The 25,258-nt window shown below is 57.1% G+C and overlaps 1 protein-coding gene across 1 annotated transcript; it reads left to right on the top strand.

Annotated features, from left to right (window-relative positions):
• Positions 1 to 120: 120 nt before the first annotated feature.
• On the top strand, positions 121 to 24,866 carry SDC1 (syndecan 1). Its single transcript, XM_070379165.1, has 5 exons — positions 121 to 485; positions 20,332 to 20,413; positions 21,345 to 21,814; positions 22,414 to 22,558; positions 22,695 to 24,866. The coding sequence occupies exons 1-5, from the start codon at positions 420 to 422 to the stop codon at positions 22,862 to 22,864; spliced, it is 933 nt and encodes a 310-aa protein (XP_070235266.1). The 5' UTR covers positions 121 to 419; the 3' UTR covers positions 22,865 to 24,866.
• Positions 24,867 to 25,258: the final 392 nt, after the last annotated feature.

Raw genomic sequence — 25,258 nt, 5'->3', positions numbered from 1 at the left:
GAGGTGCAGTGGTTGGGGCGTTCCTTGGCCGGGGAGCGGGGGACGGGCCTCGTGGCTCAGGGGGCGGGGTCCTAGGGGGTGGGGACGAAGGCTGGCCCCGAGACCTGGAGAGCTGGGGGTGGGCGGCTAGTTTTTGCAACGGCTAAGGCCCTGCGGGTTTATTATAAGGCGGAGCTCGGCGGGAGAGGTGCAGGCGGGAGCAGAGCTGAGCCGAGAGGAATCCAGCCGTAAGGGGAGCTGAGAGCGGCCGGCGGATCCGTAGACCTCGCCTAGGACTGCCGCGCGCTGGGCATTGCTCGAGGGAGCTGCGCGCAGCGCAACCGGCGGCGCCGAACCGGAGCCCCGCGCAGTCCGCGCAGCGCGGCGCAGCCCTGATCCGCGCAGCTCGCCGCTCTACTCCAGCCGCCGGTCCGGGCAGCATGAGGCGCGCGGCGCTCTGGCTGTGGCTCTGCGCGCTGGCGCTGCGCCTGCAGCCGGCCCTCCTGGTGAGTGCGGCCCGGGGCCGGGCTGCTAGGCGGCGGGAAGCCGGGGCTGGCAGACCCGCCGATGCCGGCTGTTGCACACGTGGAGGGGGAGGGGAAGCGGGGACTTCCCTTCTTCCCGCGCTAGCCCGGCGGGCCCCGGGACCCGGAGTCCCGAAATCAGGACTCTTTCTCCAATTGCCTCTTGCCATAGAGGGGCGCCGTGAGGGTTTCGCCTCTCCGGGCGGGGGCCTGGGGAGCCCTGCGGAGCGGAACCTGCGTGGGAGCTCCGCACTTATATAGGAACGGCTCCACGGGCGAAGGCGCCGGGGGTCGCCGGCTCCCAACCGGTCTCCCAGGGCACCGCGGCGGCCGGGCCCCCCGCCGGTGACCCGGGAGGATGCGGTGATCGCTGCAACTGCACCCCGCCCGCGGACCCTAATTCAAACCAGACCCGCCGAGCTCCGGCTCCTGACCCCTCGGCGGAGGCAAGTTTGGGCGCCGCGGACTCGGTGCGGGAGCAAGCGGGCGTGTTGGCTCCGGAGCCCCAGCCAAGGTTGCGCGGCGAACGACGGCGGGCGGGTGGAGGTGGGGTCCTCGGCTATCCGTTGGCCGCCGGAGAGAAGCCGGGCCGAGCTGGTAGCGGGAGATTCCGGGAAGTTGGCCCCGGCATTCTAGAGACCCGCAAGAACCCAACTTCTGGGCTGCTGAAGTTGTGCTGCCCGCGGAGGGGCGCGAGCCGGCGCTGGGCACCGCCAGGGCGCCTGGGCGGCTTCCACGCTAGTGGACCCTGGAATGGCTTTTCCCCTCCCCCGACCTGGCTTTGTGCTGGGGCCGCGCGGAGGGAAGGCGGGTCCCTTGGCCCGCCCAGCGGATCTGGAGGAAAAGGGGGACAAATGTGGAGCCCGGAGTTGGAGGGGAGGCCTTTGGGTAGGACTCCAGCATCCACCTTTGGCGAGGGGTGGGTCCCCTCTCTGAGAGGGACCTAGCCGACAAAGAGCATCCTGAGGCTCCCCAGAAAGTGGTCTGTCTCCCCAGCCGCCGTCCGCTGGCCCGCCTTCCCCAAAGGGGGCGCTTTGTTCTCGGCCCCTGTAACCCTTTCCTGGGAACCGCCCCTCAGCGCCGGCCCGAAAGAGGGCTGGGACCTGGGTTGCCGCCAGGTGTCAGCGCTGGCCGCGGGGTGCTTGCGTCTACACCCCATCCCCCACACCCGTTGCTGGAGTCCTGGGGTCCTCCTCGCAGGCCGTGTCGGCCATCCCTGGAGGGGATGGTGAGGGGAGGCGCGGACCGAGGGGTTTTTGCCGTTCCGGAAGTGGCGGTCTCTGGCCACCACATCTGGACGGCTCGACTTCCCTAGCTCTGGCAAAAGGAGGCACGTGGGAGGGCAAGGAGCGGCTCCCGGGGCGCGGGTACTCCGATCCTCTCCTTATAATGTATTACTGGACAAGTCTCTGGGCAACGCCAAAACCCTGCATAAGCGTGTCCCTCCATAATAATGGTAGCTCCCAGCTCTTGAGAACCTTGGTGTATTTTTCTCAGGGTCTGGCTCAGGTGAGGTGTATTTTCAGGTAGATCTGTGAAGTGCCTTTTTGCTTTGCTTGGAAACATTTTGGAGTCGAGGAACAGGTCCCTAATGCCTCTTGGATCGCTGATGAGTTGGAGCATGTGCCTCTCAGGGAGCCATGGGGACAGATAAGATTTCTGAGCGAAGTGTCCAGAGCACTCCTGGCTCTTAGGCCCAAGAAGTTGGCATCTGGCTTCTTCTCCTTCACTCCTTAAGTGCCGTGGCTTCTTAGGGATTCAGACTGCACCTTGAACCCACAGCTAATACTCTGGAGAAGAGGGTAGAGGTATTTGGCTCACGTCCCTGGCCCACCTCGCCTTGCCTGGCTGCTCCACACTCTCTCCAGGCTGAAGACGGGACCTCAGCAGTACTCCACCTATTTCCAGCCAGAGTCAGGAGTGGTAGCAGCGGTTTCTTTGCTAGCCTAGGTGAAGCTGGCATTCATACTTTTGAGCGGGGATCCCAGAGTGCCCTTTAACACTGGGAGGCAGATGGGATTAGAGATCCTCTGAGGACCAATGGCACCCCACTCCAGTACTCTTGACTGGAAAATCCCATGGACAGAGGAGCCTGGTAAGCTGCAGTCCATGGGGTCACTGAGGGTCGGACACGACTGAGCAACTTCACTTTCACTTTTCACTTTCATGCACTGGAGAAGGAAATGGCAACGCACTCCATTGGTCTTGCCTGGAGAATCCCAGGGATGGGGGAGCCTGGTGGGCTGCTGTTTATGGGGTCGCACGGAGTCGGACACGACTGAAGCGACTTAGCAACAGAGGACCACTTTCCCAGAGTTTTCCTGTGTCCTAGGAAGGAGCAGACAGCTGCTTTTTTTTTTTTTTTTTCTTCTCTCTTTCTCTTTTTCTCCGCTAGAAACTGAACCGTTGTGGAAAGGCAGAGCAGAGCCAGAGGCAGTTGAGTTTGGAGGGGGAAAGATGGGTGGGAGGGAGGGAGACTCATTAGAGCTGTGGTGGTGGGAGGGCTTCCTGGAGGGGGTGATTGAGCTGAGCCTGAAAGCACTAATCTTTGGGGTCAGACTCTGGCTCAGAATTTAGGGTTTGGTTCTCCCCTCCCCCTATTTACAAAGTTTAGTCTGTTTTCTCTTTCCCAGCCCTGTTCTCTCCCTTTTATAGTGGCTGTCCGTGTTTGGTTCAGAGTGGGGGCATGAATCTTCTGCCCTCTTCCTGAAATAAATATGGCAGTGGGATTTGCCAGGATAGGAGAAGGTGTCCACCAGTTGCAGAGGTCTGACATTTCCCAGGGTTCACTTTGGTCCCAGTGGGAAGCAGGTCAGAACCCCCTGGGGACCAGGGAGATGGGGTGTGACCCTGGGCGCCTGACTTTGGACAAGGGAAGGCTGCTGGGGCAGGAGGTTGCTCAAAACCACTCCCAAGAGACGAGAACAGGTTTGTCTAAAAAGGTTTCTGTGTGTGGTTTTGCCTGTGTGAGATCCCCGTGGTCTTTTGTTTCTGCCATGCAAGAAAAATTGCTTGTTCTGAAAAGTTATTTGCTGTTTCCCTCTCTTACTCTCTTCCTTTTCTTGAAAGGCATAAAATCCCTTTTTGCCTTAATTATGGGGGCTAGTAGAGACATTTCCCTTCGGCCTGGAGGAGTGGGTGGGGACAGGGGGGAGACAGAGGGAGGCGCTGACTGCTTCTGCCTGGGCTCCAAGCCTCCTAGAGGTGATGTCACTCCTGGCTTCAGCTCCACAGGGAGGGTGGGGCTGGTTTAAGTCTCTACCTGTGGCTCATGGTGGGTTCCAGTAAAATCTCATTAACCCAGATTGGTGGGGAGAGGGATGAGAAGGGAGAGGAGCCTGGAAAGAATTAATGAAAAGCTTGAATTTTGGAGGCGTTTTTATGGAGGAATCTTTTTTTATGGCAGCAGAATCTTGAATTCTGAACTCCCTTGAAAATGAGGTATCCTTCATATCCAGGTTTTCTCAGTAAGCTGAGAATCCACATTACCCTCAAAAATATTCTTACTTTGGGCAGGACTCTCTGAAATACTTCTCTTCCTTTATTAACAAAACAGTACCAAGCATAGTTTGATCTCTGGGTGCCAGGGGCCTCAAAGCTGTCACCATGTTAGGTTACGGCATTCATCTCCTGGGTTTATTGAGCTCTGAAGAGCACTTTGCCCCTGGGCCTGGTGCCCTCACGTTGGTACATTTGGAATTCTGGTTTGCTCTTTATCCTCTCCCATCCCTGTCTGATAGCAGCCAAAAGTGACATTTGTGGACCTAAAGTGTAGCCGGCAGCTTTTCAGTTCAGTTCTAATTGGCACTTTTCTCCAGCAGTACTAAGGAATTTGTTGGATTTGTTAGAATTATTTCTAAGATAAGAGTTCTCAGTGCTGAGTGAGGGTCTCACCTGTAACACTCATGAGCTGTGATACATGGATTTTGTGCCTTCAGAGGCCCAGCTGGGACTTCTGCATTGTTCTGATACTCCTAGAATAACCAAGAGGCTGTCAAGGGAGGTTCCTGCGGGACTCAGATGTCAGTGACCTCTGAAACAAGCACCTGACGATGACCCCATGTTCTCGGTTCTTCTATTTGGCTGAAGCTGTAAGTGACTTGCCAGTCACAGGTAGCCTGGACCTTGTGAGACTAGCGCACTCTAAATCCTGGTTGGCAAGGGCCCTCATTCTTAGCTTGGGTCCTGTCTCCCTTTTCTCACCATGTTTTATTTGGGTGACAGTGCATGCATACTGTTTGACAGGCCAGAAACAACTTTGGGTAAGGTAGAGCTTTGGGATTGGGTCTCTGCTTTGCCACTAAGTTACCGTGTAATCTCAGATGAGTCACTTCACTGTTGAGTCTTGATGTCCTGTGTAAGCTTATTCTCTCATTTGCGTATTCATTTCATAATGAAGGTGTGAAAGTGTTTGGTAATGAAAATGCCAGAGGAAAGTTGGCTGTTGATAGAATTAGGGTCATCTTCTTTTTTTTTTTTGCCTAAAGCCATGTAGAATCTTAGTTTCCCAACCAGGGATTGAACCTGTGCTCATCGCAGAAGCGTAGAGTCCCAACCACTGGAGCACCAGAGAAGTCCCTAGGGCCATCTTTGAGTGCCTACTATTGAGTGCTATATGCTTTTCCTGCATCCTAATTTCATATTTAACCCAAACCTTTACCATGTATGTCACTGTCCCCATTTTGTGGATGAGGCCTGCAGAGGTGAGCCCCTACAAGGGGCCAGTGTGGAAGAACCAGGATCTGTACGCATGCCTGTGCACACATGTATGGCGTGAAGAAATGGAAGGACTGGCAAGTCTCCCTGGTGAACCTAGCATAGGAGGCTGGCTGAAACCTACCAGGCTTTCCCTTGTGCTTGCCCCCAGGGTAGCAGCCAGCCTGCGCTGACTTTCATCTTGGGCACTGGGGAGACGTTTGTGGGATTAGTAGATCCTTTATAAATCTGGAAAGTGGGCACCGTGGCTCCCATGGGGCGACCAGAACCCAGGACTCCTGCCTCCTGTGTTGGGCTCACCTCCTGGCCTTTTCAGTCCTGCTGTGAAAACAGCCGCATGAGGAGTTGGTCATTAAATGATTTCTAGTCCCAGAATCCTGGGATTTTTAACAGAACAAATGATTTCCTGATTTCCTCCTTCTTTTCAACAACGAATTTTAGAGGCTTGGGTTGAAAGCCACTCCTTGAGGGCCTGCGTAAATGTGTCTGGAGAGAAGGAATGGGATTAACGGAGTCTGTGGAAAGAGGGCTTTTGGCGCCAGGATCCTGTACCCTGGAACAGTTTCAGCACGGTGTCATTTCCCTCTCAGCTGTTCCAGCAGAGGTTGGGCTTTCAATGGGAGGATACGTTCTGGAACCTCTCTCTGAGCTGCCATGAGTGCCCTGGCAGCGCCAAGGGGCGGCAAGCATGTGGGCATCCCCCTGCACAAGGAGCCACGACCCTGTGCTCGGGGTCACTTTAGCAACTATGCAACTTCCGGCTCCAGGTAGACATGAGAGCCCTGTCCACTGCCCCCCAGAGGGGCTTTGTGAGATCTTACCACCTCTTCCTGTCCTCAGGATGCTGACCTTGGGTGGGGTGTCAGCACTGGAAAGTCCCCTCCATGCCCCGATCCAAGACAGGGACACCTGGTAAGCTCCCCAGGACTTGGTACCCAGAGGGAGCACCCGGGGCAGGGCGGTCTAAGCTTCCTCTGAAAAGAGTCCTTTTGTCTGTCGTACTGTGCTGGTTTGGGGAGCCAAGACAGGTCTAGTGGGGTCGTCAGGTCAGGAGAGAGAAGCCTTGAGGGTCTCTCTCCTGTGTCTATGGCTCTGTGGTTCTGCCTAATTATATGGAGAGGCTGCTCCCTCCTTGGCCTTCAGCCCTGGGAAAAACTCCTCTCTCTTCCCAGTGACTCACCTGAGGCTTGCAGCCCCACGAGAGACCGTGTGTGTGTGTGTGTGTGTGTGTGTGTGTGTGTGTGTATGTGTGTGTGTGTGTGCGCGCGCACGCGCACATGTGCATGCTCATGCACGTGTGAAGTGGTGGGTCCACTGCATGGGTTGCAGCTACGGCTGGGCCTTGCCTGGCCCGTCTTGACTTGATTTCCCCATTGAGCTTGCCTGTAGGTTAGGCTGCAGTCTGAGATTTGGGGAAACCTGCTCACCACCTGTCTGCAACTTCCTCCTCAAAAAGCAGGAAACCGTTTTTTCCCTCCCTTCAACAGTCTTTTCCCTTTTAACTGCAGCTTTAGAAGTCCGTGGAAGTTATTCCTACAGACAAGGGTGGCCAGGACACCAGGTCCCTCCTGGTCTCAGTTTAACCCTCTCCTGTGTGATCAGGCAGGTCACTGCCCATCTGCACCTCAGTTCCCCCAGGCACTCAAGGGCCCTCCGCTTCCCTGCCTCAGCTCTGACAGCCATGTGGTTGCAGACAGTCCTTGTCTCGGGAAGGGTGAAGGTGCCACTGTGGGGAACCTAGCAGAGGCTCAAGCCCACTTTATTCCTCCAGGGACTTGAAGGAGCACGAGCTGACTGAGGGGTCATCTGTGGGGCGGAAATCAGGGCAGGCTGCTTGGAGGAGATGGACTTAGGGCTCAGTATGGGAACTGGAGGTGGACGGAGGCCCCTGGGCAAAGGCGGGCTGCGGGTGGGGGCTGGGTGGTGTTCCCTGCACACACCCAGGCCCTGGCCACCTGCCCCCCAGTCCTCTCATCGGCAGGAGCGGAAGCCGTGTTGGGCAGGTTGGGGCAGTGGGGAAGGCGGGCATGCTTATCACTCCACTCATCAGCTGAGTCACTGTGCCAGGCCCACGAGTCCTCCCCAGAGACTCATCCAACCAGCCTTGTCCGCGAGCCCACTGTGCGCGAGGCCGGCTAGGGCTCGGGGGCCTGGCTTCCCGCCCTGACCCTCTGCACCGCTGAGTGACACTGCGCAGGCCTCTCTTGGCCTCAGTGAGCCCACATGTGGAATGGGAGGGGGCTCGGAGGGTGGGTGGGCGGAGGCTCGGCAACGAATCCGGGTGTTGGCGACATCTGGTGACTGTGTCGCGGGACTGGTGGGCGTCTGGGTGGGGCCTGCTCCTGCTACCTCAGGAGAACTCTGCCTCAAGCATGGGGGTTGTGAAGCCTCCCTGGCTTGACCAGACCTGAAGCCCGGAGCCTGGGTGCCTGCTGTGCGCACAGCCTTGAGCGGGTAGAGAAAGGTCCATGCCTGGTCCAAGGGCGTATTGAGAGAGGAGAGCCATTAATGAGACCAGACCGGACGGTCAGTCGGTCTGTACAGACAGACCACAGGGACAGTGACAGCCAAAGGCCATTCACCCTGAGAAAGGGATTCATCCCGGAGCCCCTCCAATCAGGAACGCAGGCTGTGAGGCGGGGGCGCTTTCCACATTAGGGCAGTGGGTCCCCAGTGAAGGCAGCAGGACTTGGGGAGGCTGCCAGTCCTGCTCTGGGACAACTCTTGGGCTCCATTCATCTCCAGAGGTGTTCAAAGACTTGTCGCACCATGGGACGTTGGAGTCACAGTCTTGCCTGGCTACCTGGCACTTCCTGTGGCCATGCTGGCCCTCGCTGGGTGCCATCTGCCCCACCTTCTCACAGCAGGCTTAGGAGATGGGGTTCTGGGGCCTGGTCCAGGGTGGGTGGGATATGGGGAGGTGGGAGGGAACTTCTGAAGGGCCCAGGTGGCTTGGCCACCCCAACTCCTGGTATGTGCTGGGCCCCAGGGGGCCTCAGGAGGACATGAGGCCTTCCCCTGCGGTTTCCACACCATGTCTGATGCCCTGGCTGCGTCTGACCTGGTTGGGGACTTGACTGTGGCAGTCCCGTGGCAGGGGCACAGAGTTTGTGTTGCCTTTAATTTCCAGCAGCTTCTCAGCACCCCTGCTGCCTACGGCACGAGCCAGGGCCTCAGAGTCCCATCTCCAGGAAGTGTCTGGATGGACAGTGGTCAGGTTTGGCCTCGCAGGGTGTGTTGGGAGCCTCTGAGACTGTGGTGGAGGCTGACGTTGCTCCAGCTTCTCCCAGAGAAAAGCACTGGGGGACACTGCTGTCTGTGGTAGGCGCCCTCCTCCCAGGAGAGGGTGGGTAGGGCCTGGGCAACCTGACCTCCTGGCTGACTGGGGCTCACTGCGCTGTGAGCCAGGCCAGGAGAATGGGCCCATAGAGGCTGAGCAGAGACCCCCAGATTTTGCCCCTGCCTCCTCTCCCGCCCACCACCCCCAGGCCCTGGGGAGCAGGGTACAGGGGTCTGAGGGGGTAAGGGTAGGTTCAGAGTGTCCCTGGAGCAGCAGGCCTGGTTGTTGTGAAATTCTGGGAAGGCTCAGGCCAGGAAGCCGGCCCTGAGGTCTTCATGGTGAGCCTGAAGCAGTAGCTGAGGCCCCCCTGGGTTCTGTGAATTGTGTGAGAAGTGGGGAACCCCCAACTTCACCCCTCTCCCTTGCACAACCCTCCCGCCCCAGAGGAACAGGATCATCCTTTCAGAGCCTTGTCTAGGGGCTGGGTATCCAGTGGATGCCCTGGGCCAGCTCTCCTAGCAGTGCAGTTGCAGCAGCTGAGCCTGAATATCTGAGTCTGCCTACCTTTGAGGTAGGTCTGGGGCCCTATCTGGGGTCCTGAAGCCTTCGAGCTGGGAAGGCAAGGTGGGACCCAGAACTGGCTGGCTGGTCTGCCTCAGTTATTCTCTCCCAGCTGTCGGAGCAGAGAGAGGTGTTGTGTGGAGGCCGAAAGAGCACAGGCCTCAGAGTGTGGCCAGCTCCGACCGTCACCAGGCTCACCGCCTCTTCCCCGTAGCATCTTGTTCATGATTCTTCACCTGCCCTGAAGCCTCAGTTTCCTCCTGCATAAAACCGGGATTTTTCAAGTCCTGCTTTGGAGGGCTTCAGGAAAGATCCTGTGAAATACCATATATGGTGGGATTGGAGCGTCTTCCTCATCTGGCCTCCGAGGAGCAAGTCTGGGAGAGCTTTGGGACTGACACTGCTTAGGGAGTCCCCTGGAGAGAGCTTCCATGGCACTGACCCTGCACCCCAGGGGTGCAGTCTGAGCTGGCCCAGGTGTGGGATCGGACTCAGCATGAGTGACCGGCTGGTCTTACCCCAGTGCTGACGAAGCAGGGCCTGCAAACATGGCTTCTGCCCCTTCTCAGAAATATGAGCCTTGCTTGGCAGGCCAGACTTTGCTCACTTCTGCCTGAGCCTCTGCCAGGGGCCGGCTCCTGCCCCGGGAAGGTGTGGGCTGGGTTGGCAGGCAGTGGCAGGAGGTCTGGTAAACCTGGACCCCAGGTACCCAGGTGGGGTCTCAGGGCAGTTGAGCAGGGCTCTGTGGCTGTGGGGCACTGTAGCCTGTGGGCAGAACTGTGGACTGTGTGGTGCCTTGGACTGGGAGCAGGGCTGGGCTGCAGGGTGGACTGGGAAGGCCCCACGCCAGGGTCTTCTTTCCTTCCTCTTGTGCTGCTTCCAGTGGAAATGATGGCTGTTTTCTTCCTGAGAGTCAGAGAGCCCTCGATCTTGCCTGTGACGAGGTGGTTAACTGCATGTCTGCTGGAACAAGGCTGTGTGTATTTGTTGCTCAGTTGTGTCCTGACTCTTTGCGACAGCAGAGAGCCCACCAGGCTCCTCTGTCCATGGGGATTTCCCATGGACTGTGGCCCATCAGGCTTCTCTGTCCATGGGGATTTCCCAGGCAAGAATACTGGAGTGGGTTGCCATTTCCTTCTCCAGGGGAATCTTCCTGACCCAGGGATTGAACCTGGGTCTCCTGCCTTGCAGGCAGATTCTTCACCATCTGAGCCACCAGGGAAGTCCTAAGCAAGACTGCCTGGCCCCAGATCCTCTTTCTAAGCCCTTTAGTGGCTGTATGCCTTGGGACAGATGACTTGACCCCTTTGCCTTAGTTTCCTCATCTGTAAGATGGGTATGGACTAGAATCTAAGGTCATCCTGAGGTAAAGTGCTTAGACTAGTACCTGACACATAGTACTCAAGACGTATTAGCTGTGATTACTGTCCCTGCCCCCCCCCAACTCCCCACCTCTGCCCCAAGGCCCAGGTCAGATCTTTCTATTTTTCAAGTGACCCCCAAAACCCAGGTCAGATCCTTGGGTTCTTCCTTCTGCCCCATAACTGTTTTGAGCCCTGAGCAGGTGTTTTGACTTTCTGGGGTTTCTCTGAGCTCCTCAGACTGGGGCTACAGTCCACTGTCCTCCTTTAAAACTTTTATTTAAAAAATAATTTTTTAAAAAATTTTTTGGCTGTGCTTCCAAGCATGTGGAATCTTAGTTCCCCCAACCAGGGATCAAACCTGTGCCCTCTGCATCAGAAGCATGGAGTCTTAACCACTGGACCACGAAGGAAGTCCCACAGTCCTCCTTTTAACCAGCTTAGCACTTACCTTGTGCAGAGGCTGCCAGGGCCTGGGAATTCAGCACCGGGCATTTGAAGTTGTGCACACCTTCCAGCCATCAAGAGCCTCTGGAGGAGGGCAGGCTGACAGTGAAGGGGCTCAGGGTGCTTTGCTGTTGGTTAGGGGAGGGTCCTACCAGTAGTCTGGGGAAAGGGCCCAACCTATTGGCACCTGGCTTTCACTGAAAATTCTTTCCATCATTCAGGTCAGAAAGTACTGGCTCCACTCTGCCGTAGGACATCCTTCAAGGACACTCTGACCTTCCTGTGTCTCTGGGCTTCGAGTAGCCTTAGTGCCTACTTGGTCTGCCTCCTACTTGATCCCGGAGACAGGTTCCCAGACTGGCCCATTCTCCTTCTGGACGTGGGAGGAGAAGCCATGTACACCTGTGACTTAAGCAGGAGCAAAGGGAATTTCATCCTCCTTTCTTGGGTGTGGGGTTGGCTGGCAACAGCATTCTGACACAGGTTAAAAAATGTGCTCTTGGCATCTTTCAGCCTCCTTTCTGCAATCCCTTCACATCTTCCAAAGTGCCTGCCCATCCCCAGTGCCCTAGTGCCAGACTGTCCTTCCCTCTAGAGCTGATTTCTGCTCTCCTGTGAGTCTCTAGCGCCCTTCAGCCCTCCTAGAGGCATTTGCATCTTAAATGGGATGGTCAACTGCACACTGGGGAGATCTGGGGGATAAAGTGCTCCCCCGTCACCCCCTCCCCCACCTCATCCCCACAGCTGGAGCCCTGTCTGGCTGCAGGTGTGTCAAAAGCTGCAAGTTTCTGCCTCCTTGAAACCTGAGGACACTTTATTTAGCTGGAGCAGGCGGAGGATGGCTCTTGAAGCCCATGCCAGAGGTGTCAGGTCCCCAGGCCAGGCTCAGTTTGGGGATTAATCAGCCAGAGAGCAGTGTGAGGGGCCTTCATGGGGTGGGGGTGGAGGGCGGCAGGCACGACCCGGGGATCCTGCCATGAGCTTTCTGCCCTTAGCTGTCTCATTGAGACAGCCTGAGCCGAGGAGGGAAGAGCCTGTGGGAGTCTGGACTGCTCCCTCTGTCCCTGTGGGTTGACAGTTGCCATGCCCAGAGTCACTTTGGTTTGGGACATCTCCAGCCTCCTGTCTAGGCCATCACCCTCTGGGACAGTGGAGAGGGGTGACCCTGAATCGCTCTGATCAAGTGCCCCTCACTGCTGAGTCCCTCTTGGGGGTTGGCTGCCCCTCCAGGGTGGGCCTTGACTCCTTGGCCACAGACCTGGGTCTCGGAGCCCTCTTGCTGCCTTTCAGCCAAGCCCCTGCTCTGCAGAGGGGCTGCCTGAGGCAAGGTGTCTCTTCAAGGTCACCCAGTGAGTTGGAAGAAGAGCCCAGCTTTTCCAGCTCTGGGTCTGGTCCCTTTCCCCTGCCCACCCCCTTGTCTGGATCCTGGGGCAGCAGCAGGCATGGATGCGGGCTGGGCCAGGCTGGCCTTGCTCAATGCCTGAGTGGAATCCTACCCTGCCTGGCCCAGGTTCTGGCAGGTGGAGGAAAGCCGAGGAACTGGTCTCCCAGCTCCATGGCCCCACACCCAGCCGTCAGCGGGGCCTGTTCTAAGACGAGTCTCGGCACGCGGCAGCAAGACGGGCGCCAGCCCTCTGGAAGGGTGGCTACGGGGGTTGCTGGTGACAGCTCTGACCTGGCTTGGGCATCGGGGCTGGCTCTGGCTGCCAGGAAACCCTCCCTCCCTCAACACATCGCTGGCCCCAGGTACTCCAAGGAGGAGGGCCCTCTGACCTGACCTTGGGTCCCCCTTCTGAAAGTCCTGACACGCAGTGCCCTGCAGGACGTGCTACTGCAGAGGGGGTCTTTAAGCCAAGTACGGGCGGTATCCTGCACCCCAGCCCTGCCCTGGAATCCCCCAGAGGACTGAGGTCTGTCTCCTAGTGGCAGGGTGGGAATGGCTGAGGTGGGGTTGTTGGGGTCGGGGGGTGGTAAGGGGTGCGTGCCCCGGAGGTCCCCCTGTAAGGCACTCCTCCTCGGGGCTCTGTTGGTGCCCTGACAGAAGCACGATCTCAGGGTGAGAGCAGCAGAAGCACCCTCTTCCCCGCCTGTCTGTTCCGGGGGCCCCTCCTGTTTTGGGCCGTACCCATCACCCCTCGGCAGGTCCCAGCTTGACTTGGTTCCTGGTGAGTTGATAAATCGTGGTGCCTGTCAGGCTGGAAATGCTGATGCTGTCCCGAGGCACCGACGGGGCCCCTCCCTCCTGGAAGTGGAGAGGCGGGGGGGAAGGTTTCAAGGTCTTGAGGCCAAAGCTGGGAGATCTGAATCCCTTCGATGCCTAAGCACATGTCCCCTGCAGCACAGCTTCCAATTTAGGGAAGAAGCCTTCAGAGAGGAAGTGATTTATCCACCACTGTGACATCCCGGGCAGGGGGAGCCCTCGTCTGCAGGCCTGCCCCTCTAACCCACCCCTACGTGGCTGGCTGTGGCCAGCTTATCACCCCCTGCCCCCACTCTGGCCTCACTCACGATGAATTGGGGCTGCAGATCCCAGCCTAGCCTGTCAGGACCCTAAGAAGGTTTAGGGTTCTTCAAGCTCTGAACCCCTTCTGTTATCCGGATGGGAATGAGGTCCAGAGAGACGGCAGAGGCCCAGGTCACCCAGCAAAGGAATCTCAGCCTGGGGTGGCTCCCTTATCAGGGCTCTTTCCCTTCTGACATCCTTCGCTGTGGTCGTTTCTCTGAGAGCCTTGATTCAAGATGCTCTGGATTTGGCCTGCGTGGTCTGTGCATAGGTTGTGTGAGCCTGGGCTAACCGAAGGGGTGCAAATGATCCCTCTGATGAGGGAAAGCAGAGTCACCAACTGCACTGCTGGTTTCAGCCTGCATCTGGCCAGCTGACCAGATGAGAGCTGCCTGGAGAGCCGAGGGGGCCCTGCTCAGCCCCAGGCAGGCAGGACGGAGCCCCAGCCCAGCTTCAGGACAGAAGAGTCTGGCTTGTCTTTGTTTCCTGCTTCTTGCACTCCTGGGATTGAAGGCATCCTCTCAACTCTGTGGTGAAGCTTCTGCAGACCAAGCAGGCACCATGGTGTACTGACTACAGAGAATGGGTATATCAGAGGTGTAGGGAGAACGTTCTAGAGCTTTCTCAGATCACTTGGCCCCTAGGGCGTGTTTTGAGGGCTACTTGGTACCTCTTCTTTGAACCCTGGCCCTGAGTGGGGGGTCTTATCTCCTCCAGCCCACTCCCAGTGAGACCTTTTCCTGTCCAGACTATTGCTCTCCACATGCAGTCTGCAGACCGCTTACAGCAGCTGGAGCTTGTAACATGCAGAGTCCTAGGCCTTTGCCCCCAACCCCCAAATCCACCTTAGGGATGGAGCTCAGTAGACTTCCTCTCCAGCAGTCTCCTGGTAGTTCTTAGGGACGTTAAAGAAGAGAGCCCCCAGCCTGAATGCAGGTGATGGTGTGAATCTCCCCTCTGGCCACTTTGGCATCCTGCTGCACAGGTCAGGGATGACAGCTGGGATTCTGTAGCTTACACAATTCAGCCCCCAAGAATTGTGTGGGGTTGGAAAAATAAGCTTTTTTTCCCCACTCTTAGATCCATAGATCTGACCAAGAAACTGGTAAAAAAAAAAAGATTAAAAAAAAACCATGAAACTCATTTAAGCCTCTCGAGAATGCCTGCTGTGTGTGGGATTTTGATGGGATGGGATGAGGAGTGTTTATCCCAGCGTGATTGTAGGGCCGCCTCATGAGAAAAGTACATTTTCTCATGAAATGTACGTTCATTCTCATGAAATGTAAGAAAAGTACGTTCTTACCCTCTCTTCTCCCCTCAACCTGGGCTTATGGAACCAGTTGGGCCTCCCACCCCCTGTCCTCAGCCCCGGAGCTGGCACCGAGGCTGGCTGCTTGGGGAAGTCCGTGACCTGGGCCCTGTGACAAGGGGCAGTACTTGGTCCTGTGGGCTCTGGGACTGAGCTCCCACCACGGTGGCCAAAGCTCTGTCACCACACAGAGCATTCCAACCAACAGACACCTAAACCCCCCTTTCCCACTTGGCTGCAGTCTGCCATACCAGTGAGGCCACAGTGCTGCTGAAGTTGTGACTTAGAACTAAGAGCTGACCTCTCTGGTGTCTGGCTGTGGGCTTCACTATCCTCCCCTAGTGCCCTCAGCACGATGACCCTCTGTGCCCCAGCCTGGGCGACTGCCCCTTCCAGAAGCCTCCTGGAGTGGGGGCTGCACCCTGGAGGCTCACCAGGGTCCAGATCATACTGTTTCTTACCCTCTCTTCTCCCCCAAACCCCTGGATGGTGGTCCCCTGAGTTTTGAAGTTGAAGACCCTCTTCACTGTCAAAATCTGTGACCTTGCATAATATTGTACTTTTCTCGTGTGACCTCAGCTTTTAAAGGATTTGTGTTTATCCATCACTCAAATCAAGTAGTGGGTGACATGTTAGTGATTCAGGGTGTGGGTTGGAAACCATAATCTTTGGACCTGGTGGCTATGGGTTGATGGGGTGGCAAGGGTCAGGGGCCAGAATGGGCAACCTCTGTGGTCAGCCTGGAAGTAGAAGCCCCTCACCTGAATATCTGAGATGCCCACTTGGTATCCCGATGTATGATTGTCCCAAGGAACTTTTATGTACATGCCTAAGGTGTCTTGGCAATGGCACCCCACTCCAATACTCTTGCCTGGAAAATCCCATGGACGGAGGAGCCTGGTAGGCTGCAGTCCATGGGGTCGCACAGAGTCGGACACGACTGAGCGATTTCACTTTCACTTTTCACTTTCATGCATTGGAGAAGGAAATGGCAACCCACTCCAGTGTTCTTGCCTGGAGAATCCCAGGGACAGGGAAGCCTGGTGGGCTGCCGTCTATGGGGTCGCACAGAGTCGGACACGACTGAAGCGACTTAGCAGCAAGGTGTCTTGGAGGAATGCTGTCACACAGCTCCAGGCCCTCCTATGGCCAGTTGCGGGTGAGAGATGGCAGGAGTGGGCTTGAGGGAACCAGTGCCTCCTATAACGGAAGCACGGAGTCCCAACCACTGGACCAGAAGGGAATTCCCCTTGAGGCTGCCTTCTCGAAGCTTCTCTGCCAGTCTTCTGCCTGGGGGCTGCCTGCCTGCCAGACTCCTGACTTGCTCTTGGGAATGGCAGGCAGCCTGGTGATGAAGACCCTCCACTCCTGATGATCCTGACCCTTGCTTGGCCATGCCGTCCCCTCTGCACCTCTGAAGCTGGACCAGCACCTGGGTCTCAGCTGCTGGGCAGGGGTTGGGAACCCTTACTTGGTGAGGAACACGTGCGCATCCCAGGACTCCTGGGGCCTGCAGAACATTGTAGAAACTTGGGCAAGTGAAGTGAAAGTCACTCAGTCATGTCCAACTCTTGGCGACCCCATGGACTATAGCTGGCCAGGCCCCTCTGTCCATGGAATGCTCCAGGCAAGAATACTGGAGTGGGTTGCTATTCCTTTCTCCAACGGATCTTCCCAACCCAGGGATCGAACCCAGAGGTCTCCCGCATTACAGGCAGATTCTTTATCTAAGCCACCAGGGAAGAGACTTAGGCAAGTTTCCCTTAAAACAGCTGAGCTATCAGGGAATGTGGTCCTCTGGGGCAGGGCAGAGGGAGAGAGATGGCAGACGAGGGGTACAAGCCCTGCCTGTGAGTGTGCAGACACTTCACTGCCTGGTGGCCATGGGCAAGAGCCCACCTTATCTCAGGAGAGGCCAAATCTCAGCCCTGCCTGCCTCAAATCAAAGGCTAACAGGAGGAAAGGGATGGAAAATACTTCCAGTGTCAAGAGACCAGGTTCTCCTTTCATACTCCCTGTCCTGCTCTCCCAGAGCCCTAACCCCAAGTCCTCTCTCGGGGGGCGGGGGAGGTGGGTGCTCCTCTCACAGCCTCGGTGTGGCCTGAAGACCAGCATGGCCGAGACGAGGTGGGCTGGCTATTCCCTTCAGGCTTCCTGTGCCCTAGCCCCTGTGTATCTATCTGCCCCAGACGCCCCGCCACACCTGGCTTTGGCCTTTCAGGCCCTGGGCTTTCAGGGTCTGTGCTGGTGGTGGGAAGGACCAGATTCAGCAGACTAAGTCTGCCTTTGAGCAGACTATGTGACCGTCTAGACCTACTCATAGGGCTTTTGATTTGTTGTGTGAAAAACTGGTTTTCTGGGCCTTACAGAGGCTATAAAGGCTTCATTAGAGGTCTGGCTGGCTCCCTTTTGTCTTCCCAGGCTGCTTGAGGTTCCAAACTGGGCCGACCTGCCCCTGGCATACCTGCGTTTTGGCCAAGTGGTCTCAGGGCAGCGTCAAGAGGCCATGCCCAGGAGAGCCCTATTTTGGGCCCTGGAGGCAGCTGACCACAGGCCCATAGCATGGCCTGGCCGCTGAGTGAAACCAGAAGTCTCCCAACCTCCGGTGTCAGCCGGCACCTGGTGAGGCAAGATCAACCTCAGCAGTTTCTGCTGATTTCCTCCCCAGGGAGCTGCAGCTGTCACAGGGAGGCTCATGCTGGAGGTCTGGGAGGTCACTGAGGCCCATCCCCTCAGTGGAGACCCAGCCCAAAAGGGCAAGAGGCTGCCCTGAGGCCTGGGAGCCAGTTTCAGGGGAGAAAGTGTTTGCTTAAGAGCTTGTTGTGTAAACAAGATCGCAGTGGGATAAGCCCAGCCAAGATGAGGAAACAAATTGTTTTTAGGGACTGGGCCAATCCAAAGTCTTATCTCGTCCTGAGAGAAACCCTTCTCTTGGGAAACTGCTAACCTGTCGGGGCCTCTGTGTAGGTGAGAGGCGGGGCCTCCTTGGTTTTGCCCGCGCCTCCAAGGTGGACGGGGTCTCTCTCAGTGCACTGTGCTCTCTGTGGGCTTCAGAGGCCCCGTCCGTGAAAAAGGGCCTGGCCCCGGGGATGCTGCCTTCTGCTTCATGTCGTGTGGTCCAGGCTGGTGTGGCTGCAGCCCTGGCCCCCAGCTCCAGCTCCAGCTTTCTCTCCAAGGGTGGGAAATGGAGCGTCACCACCTAGGGTCTCCTCCAGATCTTCAAGGGTGTTGGGTGAAGGTGGGGGGTCTCAGTGAGTGAGTGTGGGTGGATGGGGTCCCCTGAATGCTTGTCCCCCTCAAGCTGTCCTGTCGGGAGCATCTGCTGGGGGCCTGGGGCAGCAGCATGTCAGGATGGGGATACCCACTCTGCACCTGCCTGAGGGGCAGGGTTCTTTGTTACTGAAGCGGGGTAGCCTTCCAGGAGCCCAGGGCAGCTTTAAAGCTCCATGGAGGCAGGGCAGGTGTTTGAAGCACCCCAGGGGACAATACACACAGGACGTGGCCCAGGGTGCAGGTAGAATCTATGTATTGTGAATGGGCCGTGGCAGCTCAGACAGAGTGGCCAAAATCTTCTTCTTGGGGGGCTGAAGTACAGTGTGGGTTTTGTACTTTCAAAGGAAGCTCAGTGGTATTTCTAGCCTCGTAGTTTCTACACGTGTCTGAAGCTTCCCTCGGACCTAGGCCCTTGGACGGAGCTTCCACCTGGTCTAGCTCTGCCTCAGGAGGCCAAAGGTCTTGTCTGTCCCTTCCTGCTCTGCCCCACTCAAGAGGGCGGCCCCGTGGCCTGTGGCTAGGACCTGGCGAGGCCTCTTGGGCTGAGGAGGCCAGTTCCCTGGAGCCCAGCCTTGGGCGGGGCCTGCCCTCTGACAAGTTTGCACAGACCTGCCTACGTACTGGCTCCCTTCTGCCCCATCTTCTCCTAAAACCCTACCCACCTCCAGCCCTCCTCTTCCTGGACAGGCCCCAGAATCCTCTTTCCCATGCCGAGTGGCTCTTGCTCCCCAAGTTAGAGCGGGGAGCAAGTTAGAGACACTGTTGGTGGGATGCTTGGGTGGTGGGTTCACCACTGTGAACCAGGCTCTGTTAGGTTCTATTTTGTGTATAACCTTATTGAACTTTTGCAACAATCCTGGCATGTAGATAGGCTTCCCCAGTGGCTCAGTGGTAAAGAATCCACATGCAGTGCAGGAACCGCAGGAGATGTGTGTTTGATCCCTGGGTTGGGAAGATCCTCTGGAGAAGGGCATGGCAACCCACTCCAGTATTCTTGCCTGGAGAATCCCATGCACAGAGGAGCCTGGTGGGCTACAGTCCATAAGGTCACAAAGAGTCGGACACAAATGAAGCAACTTAGCATGCACATGTGGGGTTTTGATATTACTACTGTTCCCGTTTTACAAATGGGAAGACTGAGGCTGTAAGAGGTTTACTGTGTCCTCAGGGCCATTCAGCTAGTAAGGGGCAGAGGTCAGGGGGTTTGCAAAAGCCCATGTGCTCTGAACTACACTGTCCCACTTCTTCATTTAGTTTTTGTTCTGGCCGCTCATTTATTGGGACTGCTGCACAGGGTCATTTGGGTCAAAGTCTTATTGCTGCACAGGATACTTAAGGCTACTCTTCTTGCCACCTGGCTGCTGGGTCCTCCCTTCCTCACCTGTTCTCCTGGAGCCAGAGTTAGGGGTGGGCGTGGTCCCCCCCCCGCCCCCGACTGGGTTTCTGCCCTGGCCAGTTCAATGTCCTCACCTGGCCCCACTCCCTGGTCTTGCTGGAGCGGCCCCTTGCCTCAGGGCCTGGGTCTGAGTGTTCACTTTGGCGCCTGCAGCCTGTTGGGCTCAGCCCCAGGCAGGCAGCTTCCCTGGGGTGGCTGTTTGCACACAGGACCCACCCCAGGCCCACGGCCCATTTGCCTCCTTAGCCCAGGGCCCCTTCTAGATCAGCCTCATCTGTCCTCAGCTTGATGGATGCTCTGTCCTTCCTTCCCCAAGAGGGAGGGACCCAGTTTCTCCTGTGAATGAGAAAATGGGCTGAGTGTGTGACCAAGCATCATGGCCAGGCCTGGGGGCTGTCCTGCGTGGGCAGGCCCTGTCTCAGCACAGATGACTTACTCCATGCCCATCCTCGCTGCCCCCACCCCTGCCCCCGTGGCGCCCTCGGGGTCTGCAGCTTGATGCTCAGCATGCCTGGGGATGGCCTCCTTGGAGCCAGGGGGTTGTAATGTTGTTTCCAGGGGCCCCTTGAAAGCCCCACTCTTGAACCCTGAAGCCCCCTGGCCAGCGGCCTCTAGGACCTGATTCTCAGGGTAGGGTGGGCTGTGGTCCCACAGAGGCCACCGCTGGGTTTCCAGTAATGGTGTCATCTGTCTGCTCCTCTGAGTTCTGGGGCTCCCTCGGTAGACCGAGCTTCTTGAGGCAAGGGCCTTGCCCCCAGTTTGCGGGTTTCTGCACCCCCAGTACCTGCCCAGGGCTGTGTCATCATAGCATTAGGGGGTGTGTGGGGGAACCAGAGGACTGCCCTCTAGAGCTGAGGGCTTCTTTCTGTGCTGTGTGTGGGGTGTGTGTTTGGGTGCAGCATTCAGCTGCCTAGGATGGGGACCCTGGACTAGCAGGCCCCAGTGAACACTCCACTCTTATCCTTCCCTGATCTTTTTCCAGCACAGTGTGGCCGTAAACATGCCCCCCGAAGATCAGGATGGCTCTGGGGACGACAGTGACAACTTCTCTGGCTCGGGCGCAGGTGAGTGGACGTGAGAGCCCCCTCTAGGATGTCAGCAGGCCGTGGGCTGAGGGTGGTGATCAGGCTGGGCCTGAAAGGTTATGCCAGGAATGAGAACTGGGTCCATGCTGCAAGGAGAAAACACGTGTGGCTTGGGAGGGCAGGGTGTAGATTCCCAGGGGGGCTGCCTGCCGCAGACAGACTTGGGCTCATGTTCTCCTTTTTAACTCGCTGGGGAACCTTTGAAAGGATTTTTTTTTTTTAACTTCTCCAAACCTCTATTTTTTCATCTGAACAATGGGAATAACATCTTGACTTTATAAGGTTGTTGGGAGCCGTGAGGCTACACAGATCTGGTGGGAGTACAGATCGTCCACAAATGTTCCTTTATCTTCCCTCTTTTCCCATTTCCCTGAGGCAGTAAAATCCTTGAACTGGAGGTGGTCAGGGAGACCTCCCAGAGGAGGTGCTCTTGAACTAGACCTCAGAAGGGGAGGCTACAGTCATCCTTGGGGAAAGTGGCCTAGGCAAGGGGGCCTTGGAGCTGGGAGGTAAGACACAGGCCTCTGTTCTTGGGAACCTGGGCGTTTCTGGAGGGAGAGTGAGTGGAGCAGGGAGGGCCAAGTGGGTGTGTGCTGGGGATAAGGTGTTCAGGGCCCTGAGGACGTGTCCCACCCCTCCGCCCAGGGAGCAGGCTTCAGCAGTGGCAGGAAACCCCCTTCCAGATGCAGCAGAAAAGGGCAGCTTTCCTAGCCCTAGCTGGTCCATAGGATGGCACAGAGTCAGACAGAACTGAAGCGACTTAGCATGCACACACAGCTCTGCCCCACGGCTTCTCATGGGAAGAAAACCTTGCTGTGCTGGCCTGGGAGTCAGAGCCGGGGTCTGAGCTTGGCTGGTCTTGATGTTCGGGGGCTCCCTGATGCCACAAGCTCTGCTTCTGGCCCTGCAGGTGCTTTGCCAGATATCACCTCATCACACACGCCCTCCACCTGGAAGGACCTGGGGCCCGTGATGACCACAGCCACGGCTCCAGAGCCCACCAGCCCAGATGCCATCGCCGCCTCCACCACCATCCTGCCAACCGGAGAGCAGCCTGAGGGGGGCAGGGCAGTGCTCCTGGCAGAGGTGGAGCCTGGCCTCACCGCCCAGAAGGAGGCCACCCACCCACCCAGTGAGACCACACTGCACCCGACCACTCACAGCGTGTCCACAGCCAGAGCCACCATGGCCCCAGGACCCGCCACCTCCCATCCGCACAGGGACGTGCAGCCCGACCACGAGACCTCGGCTCCCACAGGCCGGGGCCGTATGGAGCCGCACAGGCCCCACGTGGAGGAGGGAGGTCCTCCTGCCACTGAGAAGGCGGCTGAGGAGGACCCCTCCACCCAGATCCCAGTGGGAGAGGGCTCTGGGGAGCAGGTAGGTGTCAGGCCCGCTGTCATCCTCTGCGTTTCCTGGGACATTGGGTGGCCCTAGTGCCTTGTGGGGCACAGTGCACTGGGTGCAGGGTGCTGGCCTGGTCCCCTGGCACACCCGACCCCTTGTACTCTATGAGCATGTAATCCTCACCGTGAAGACAAGATCCCAAGGTCCCATCCCCCGCCTGCCCACAGGGCTGAGCCTGCGGTGGGACAGACTAAGTAGACCAGAGCTAGAGGGCCCTTCAAGGCCCTTCAAGAGGGCTTCCCCAACATATGCTCCTGGGACAAGAGGGAAAGCTCTCCCAGGTCTTGCTTTTCATCTTAGAGCATCATGGCAGTGTACACACTATGCTGAAATGAGCCTATTTATTTTCATATAAAATGTGCTTTGCATCACTGGACATGGTGCCTCGGCCACAGTCCGGTAGGGTCCAGTGTGATGTGGCCAGAGGGACCTGACCTCCGGGTCCAGGGAGGTCTGGGTTCGGGTGTGCACGTCTAGAGCTGGTGGCAGGGGTGACCAGGGAAGCTGGAAATGAACCTGGGTGCAGCTTCGTCTGTGGCCATCCACCTGGTCCTTTCCCTGCCCTCTCCTAGGACTTCACCTTCGACTTGTCTGGGGAGAATGCGGCCGGGGCCGCAGTGGAACCTGGCTCACGGAATGGAGCCCCGGAGGATCCTGAGGCCACGGGGGCTACGGGGGCCTCACAGGGCCTCCTGGATCGGAAGGAAGTCCTGGGAGGTGAGTTTTCTCTCCAGTGGGTGGGTGATGGAGGTTGGGGGAGGGGAATGCTGTCTTTATCACTGGCAGGGCTGCCACTCAGCCCCCAGGAGCAGCTGAGCCGAGCCGGCCTCTGTCCTCCTCCCTGCCCATCCAGGGGTCATTGCTGGAGGCCTCGTGGGGCTCATCTTTGCCGTGTGCTTGGTGGGTTTCATGCTGTACCGGATGAAGAAGAAGGACGAGGGCAGCTACTCCTTGGAGGAGCCAAAACAAGCCAACGGCGGGGCCTACCAGAAGCCCACTAAGCAGGAGGAGTTCTACGCCTGATGTGGGGGGACACCTCTCCCCTCTCCCTGCCACTTGCTAGACGCCCCCCACTCGCCTCTTCTGTGAAGAACTGCAGACCTGCATCCCTGCCACCATGCCACCTCCCTGGAGCGCCCAGCCCCGCTGGCGTCTCCCCTTGTCCACGGAGTTCTGGGCCCGCCGGGGAGGGGACCTCACCTCTGCTTCTCTCTCTGACTTCTGCCTGGAGACTTGGGCACAAGGGCTTTCTCGCGAACGACTGACTTTTCCACTGCAGACAGCACCTGGCATCCTGCCACGCTGACTCAATTTCTCCAAGCTGAAGCAGGCCCAGCTCTGGAGAGAAGGGGACCCTGCTGCTTTGGACGAAGATGCTGTGGCTGAGGGTGGACACGTCTGTAGCACTTACTGGTAGACACCAGCAGGCCTGGGGGCGTGTCCTGCCGAGTAGCAGGGCCAGGAGGTCAGGGCTCCGTCAGAATTCACTTTGTTTCGTGGGGAGGTCTAACTTAGATGTCAACTTGTTTTTGCACATGTTTTTCCTCTAGTTTCTTTGTTCATAGCCCAGTAGGCTTTGTTACTTCTGAGGTAAGTTAAGTAAGTCGATTTGGTTATTCCCCATCTTTCTTCCCTAATCTACAGTCAGGAGACAGCATCAGGGTTTTTAAGAAGACTTTTTCTTTTTTCTTTTTTTTTTGACTAGGAGAACCAAATCCAGGAGCCAATGTCTAGGTTAGTTTGTGTCTTGTCTGAGTTTATCGCTCACGTGTGCAACAGGGTATGGAATGTCTGTCGGGTGGCCTCATTGGTGGGCTGGCCCATCCCGGCTCCCATGGGTGGTCACCTCTTGGAGCAGTCCTGCCTGTGTCCATGAACTTGGGGCCGGGGCCATGGCCTGGGCGACTACGATACTGGGGAGGCCCCTGTAAAATTGAATCCTGATGTCTCAGGCTGGGGAAGATCAAGGAGAGACGACTCTAGGGTGGGAGAGATGGCGCTGGGCCCAGAGAATCTCCTGTAGAACAAGCCTTTCCTTTGATGCCATTTCTTGGGGACACTTTCTCCTGTAAAGTGACAAGAGACGTCTTGGGTACACCTGGCACTGAGCTGCCCCACGGATGGACCAGGCTCACTTTTGATTAGCTCCTGTAGCCTGACTGTGGGCCGGAATCAGGAATATTCCAAAGAGTAATAGTCTTTTGCTTTTGGCAAAACTCTATTTAATCCAATGGGTTTTTCCCTGTACAGTAGATTTTCCAAATGTAATAAACTTTAATATAAAGTAGTCATGTGAACTCTACTGCCTTCACTTCTTTCTGCGCTGGTTGTATGTTTGACCAGCCTTTTCTCTAAATGCCAACAATATTGGGAAACTTGGCTAAAAGCTCTGTGCTTTGTCTTTCCCATGGGGAGGGATTCGGAGGCCAGAGCACCTCTTGTTTGTTTGGTTTTTTTGTGTTGTTGTTTTTTCTCAACTTCTTCTGGACCTTGGCAGGTTCTGCCAAGGTTGTACAAGGCCTGATGTAAATTTCTGTGTTGCCAAGTTCGAAAGAACATCTCCTAAATGGTGACGAAGCTGTGTCAGCCCCAATCCAGCTTGATCGGAGGCCATGGGCCCCACGGAGGCCTGGAGCCAAGGCCTGCCTCTCAGACACCTTGGATGTTCCTTTTCTCACACCTTTGCTGGGACCAGAGACAAGCCCCCACCCAACCCCACCCCCGTCCCAGCCCTGGCTCCTGGGAACTCCTGTGCTTGCTTATTTAATTTGACAATGTTCCAGCTGCTCTGTTGGCTTCTCCAAGAGGGGACCGTCCAAGACTTGGAGAGACGCCCCTGCCCGACGAAGGGGACCCGTGCCTTGTGTTCCGTACGGGGACTTTGTGCCTGGAGTGTATGACTGGACACGACTCGGGGACGGGGAAGGGGTTGTGACTGTGCTCATCTCTGTGGGCCCATGGGATGGCACTCGGCCAGTGACTGGGCCCATTCATGTAACTGTAATAAACGGTACTTGTCATTCTGGCTGTGATGGTGATTGAATCTCCTCTTGGCCTGGCAACATCCTTCCCTGTCCCCTTCTTGTGGGGAGCCTGGCTCTGTGCTGTGGAGGGGTGAGCACCGGCCCCCTTCGCTGTGAGGGAAGCTATGTCCACCTCTGCCCTCGTCCCCCCCAGCCCCGCAGCAGGCCGGGCCTTCCTTTCGCCTCCTCCCAGGCCTTCGTCTCCCCTGCCCAGCCTCTCCTGGATTGTTCCGTTCTCCAAGGACACAAAGCTCCCTCCTGACTCAAAGTTCGCTGCCTGCTTTGTTTGCTCATTGTCGCACAACTCTTGGAAACTCACCAGCAAACGGTCTCAGTGCCAAAGGTCTAGAAGAGTTGGAGAAAAACTACAGGAGAGATTTGGGGAGTTGGGAAA

This window comes from Bos mutus, chromosome 11 (assembly GCF_027580195.1).
Source record: "Bos mutus isolate GX-2022 chromosome 11, NWIPB_WYAK_1.1, whole genome shotgun sequence".
Classification (NCBI taxonomy): Eukaryota; Metazoa; Chordata; class Mammalia; order Artiodactyla; family Bovidae; genus Bos; species Bos mutus.
This window is presented reverse-complemented; position numbering and strand designations above follow the sequence as displayed.

Coding starts and splice junctions, on each gene's coding strand:
- SDC1 (XM_070379165.1), top strand. CDS start 420: ATGAGGCGCGCGGCGCTCTGGCTGTGGCTCTGCGCGCTGGCGCTGCGC. Junction 21,815..22,413: donor GAGAGGGCTCTGGGGAGCAG/GTAGGTGTCAGG, acceptor GCCCTCTCCTAG/GACTTCACCTTCGACTTGTC. Junction 22,559..22,694: donor TCGGAAGGAAGTCCTGGGAG/GTGAGTTTTCTC, acceptor CTGCCCATCCAG/GGGTCATTGCTGGAGGCCTC.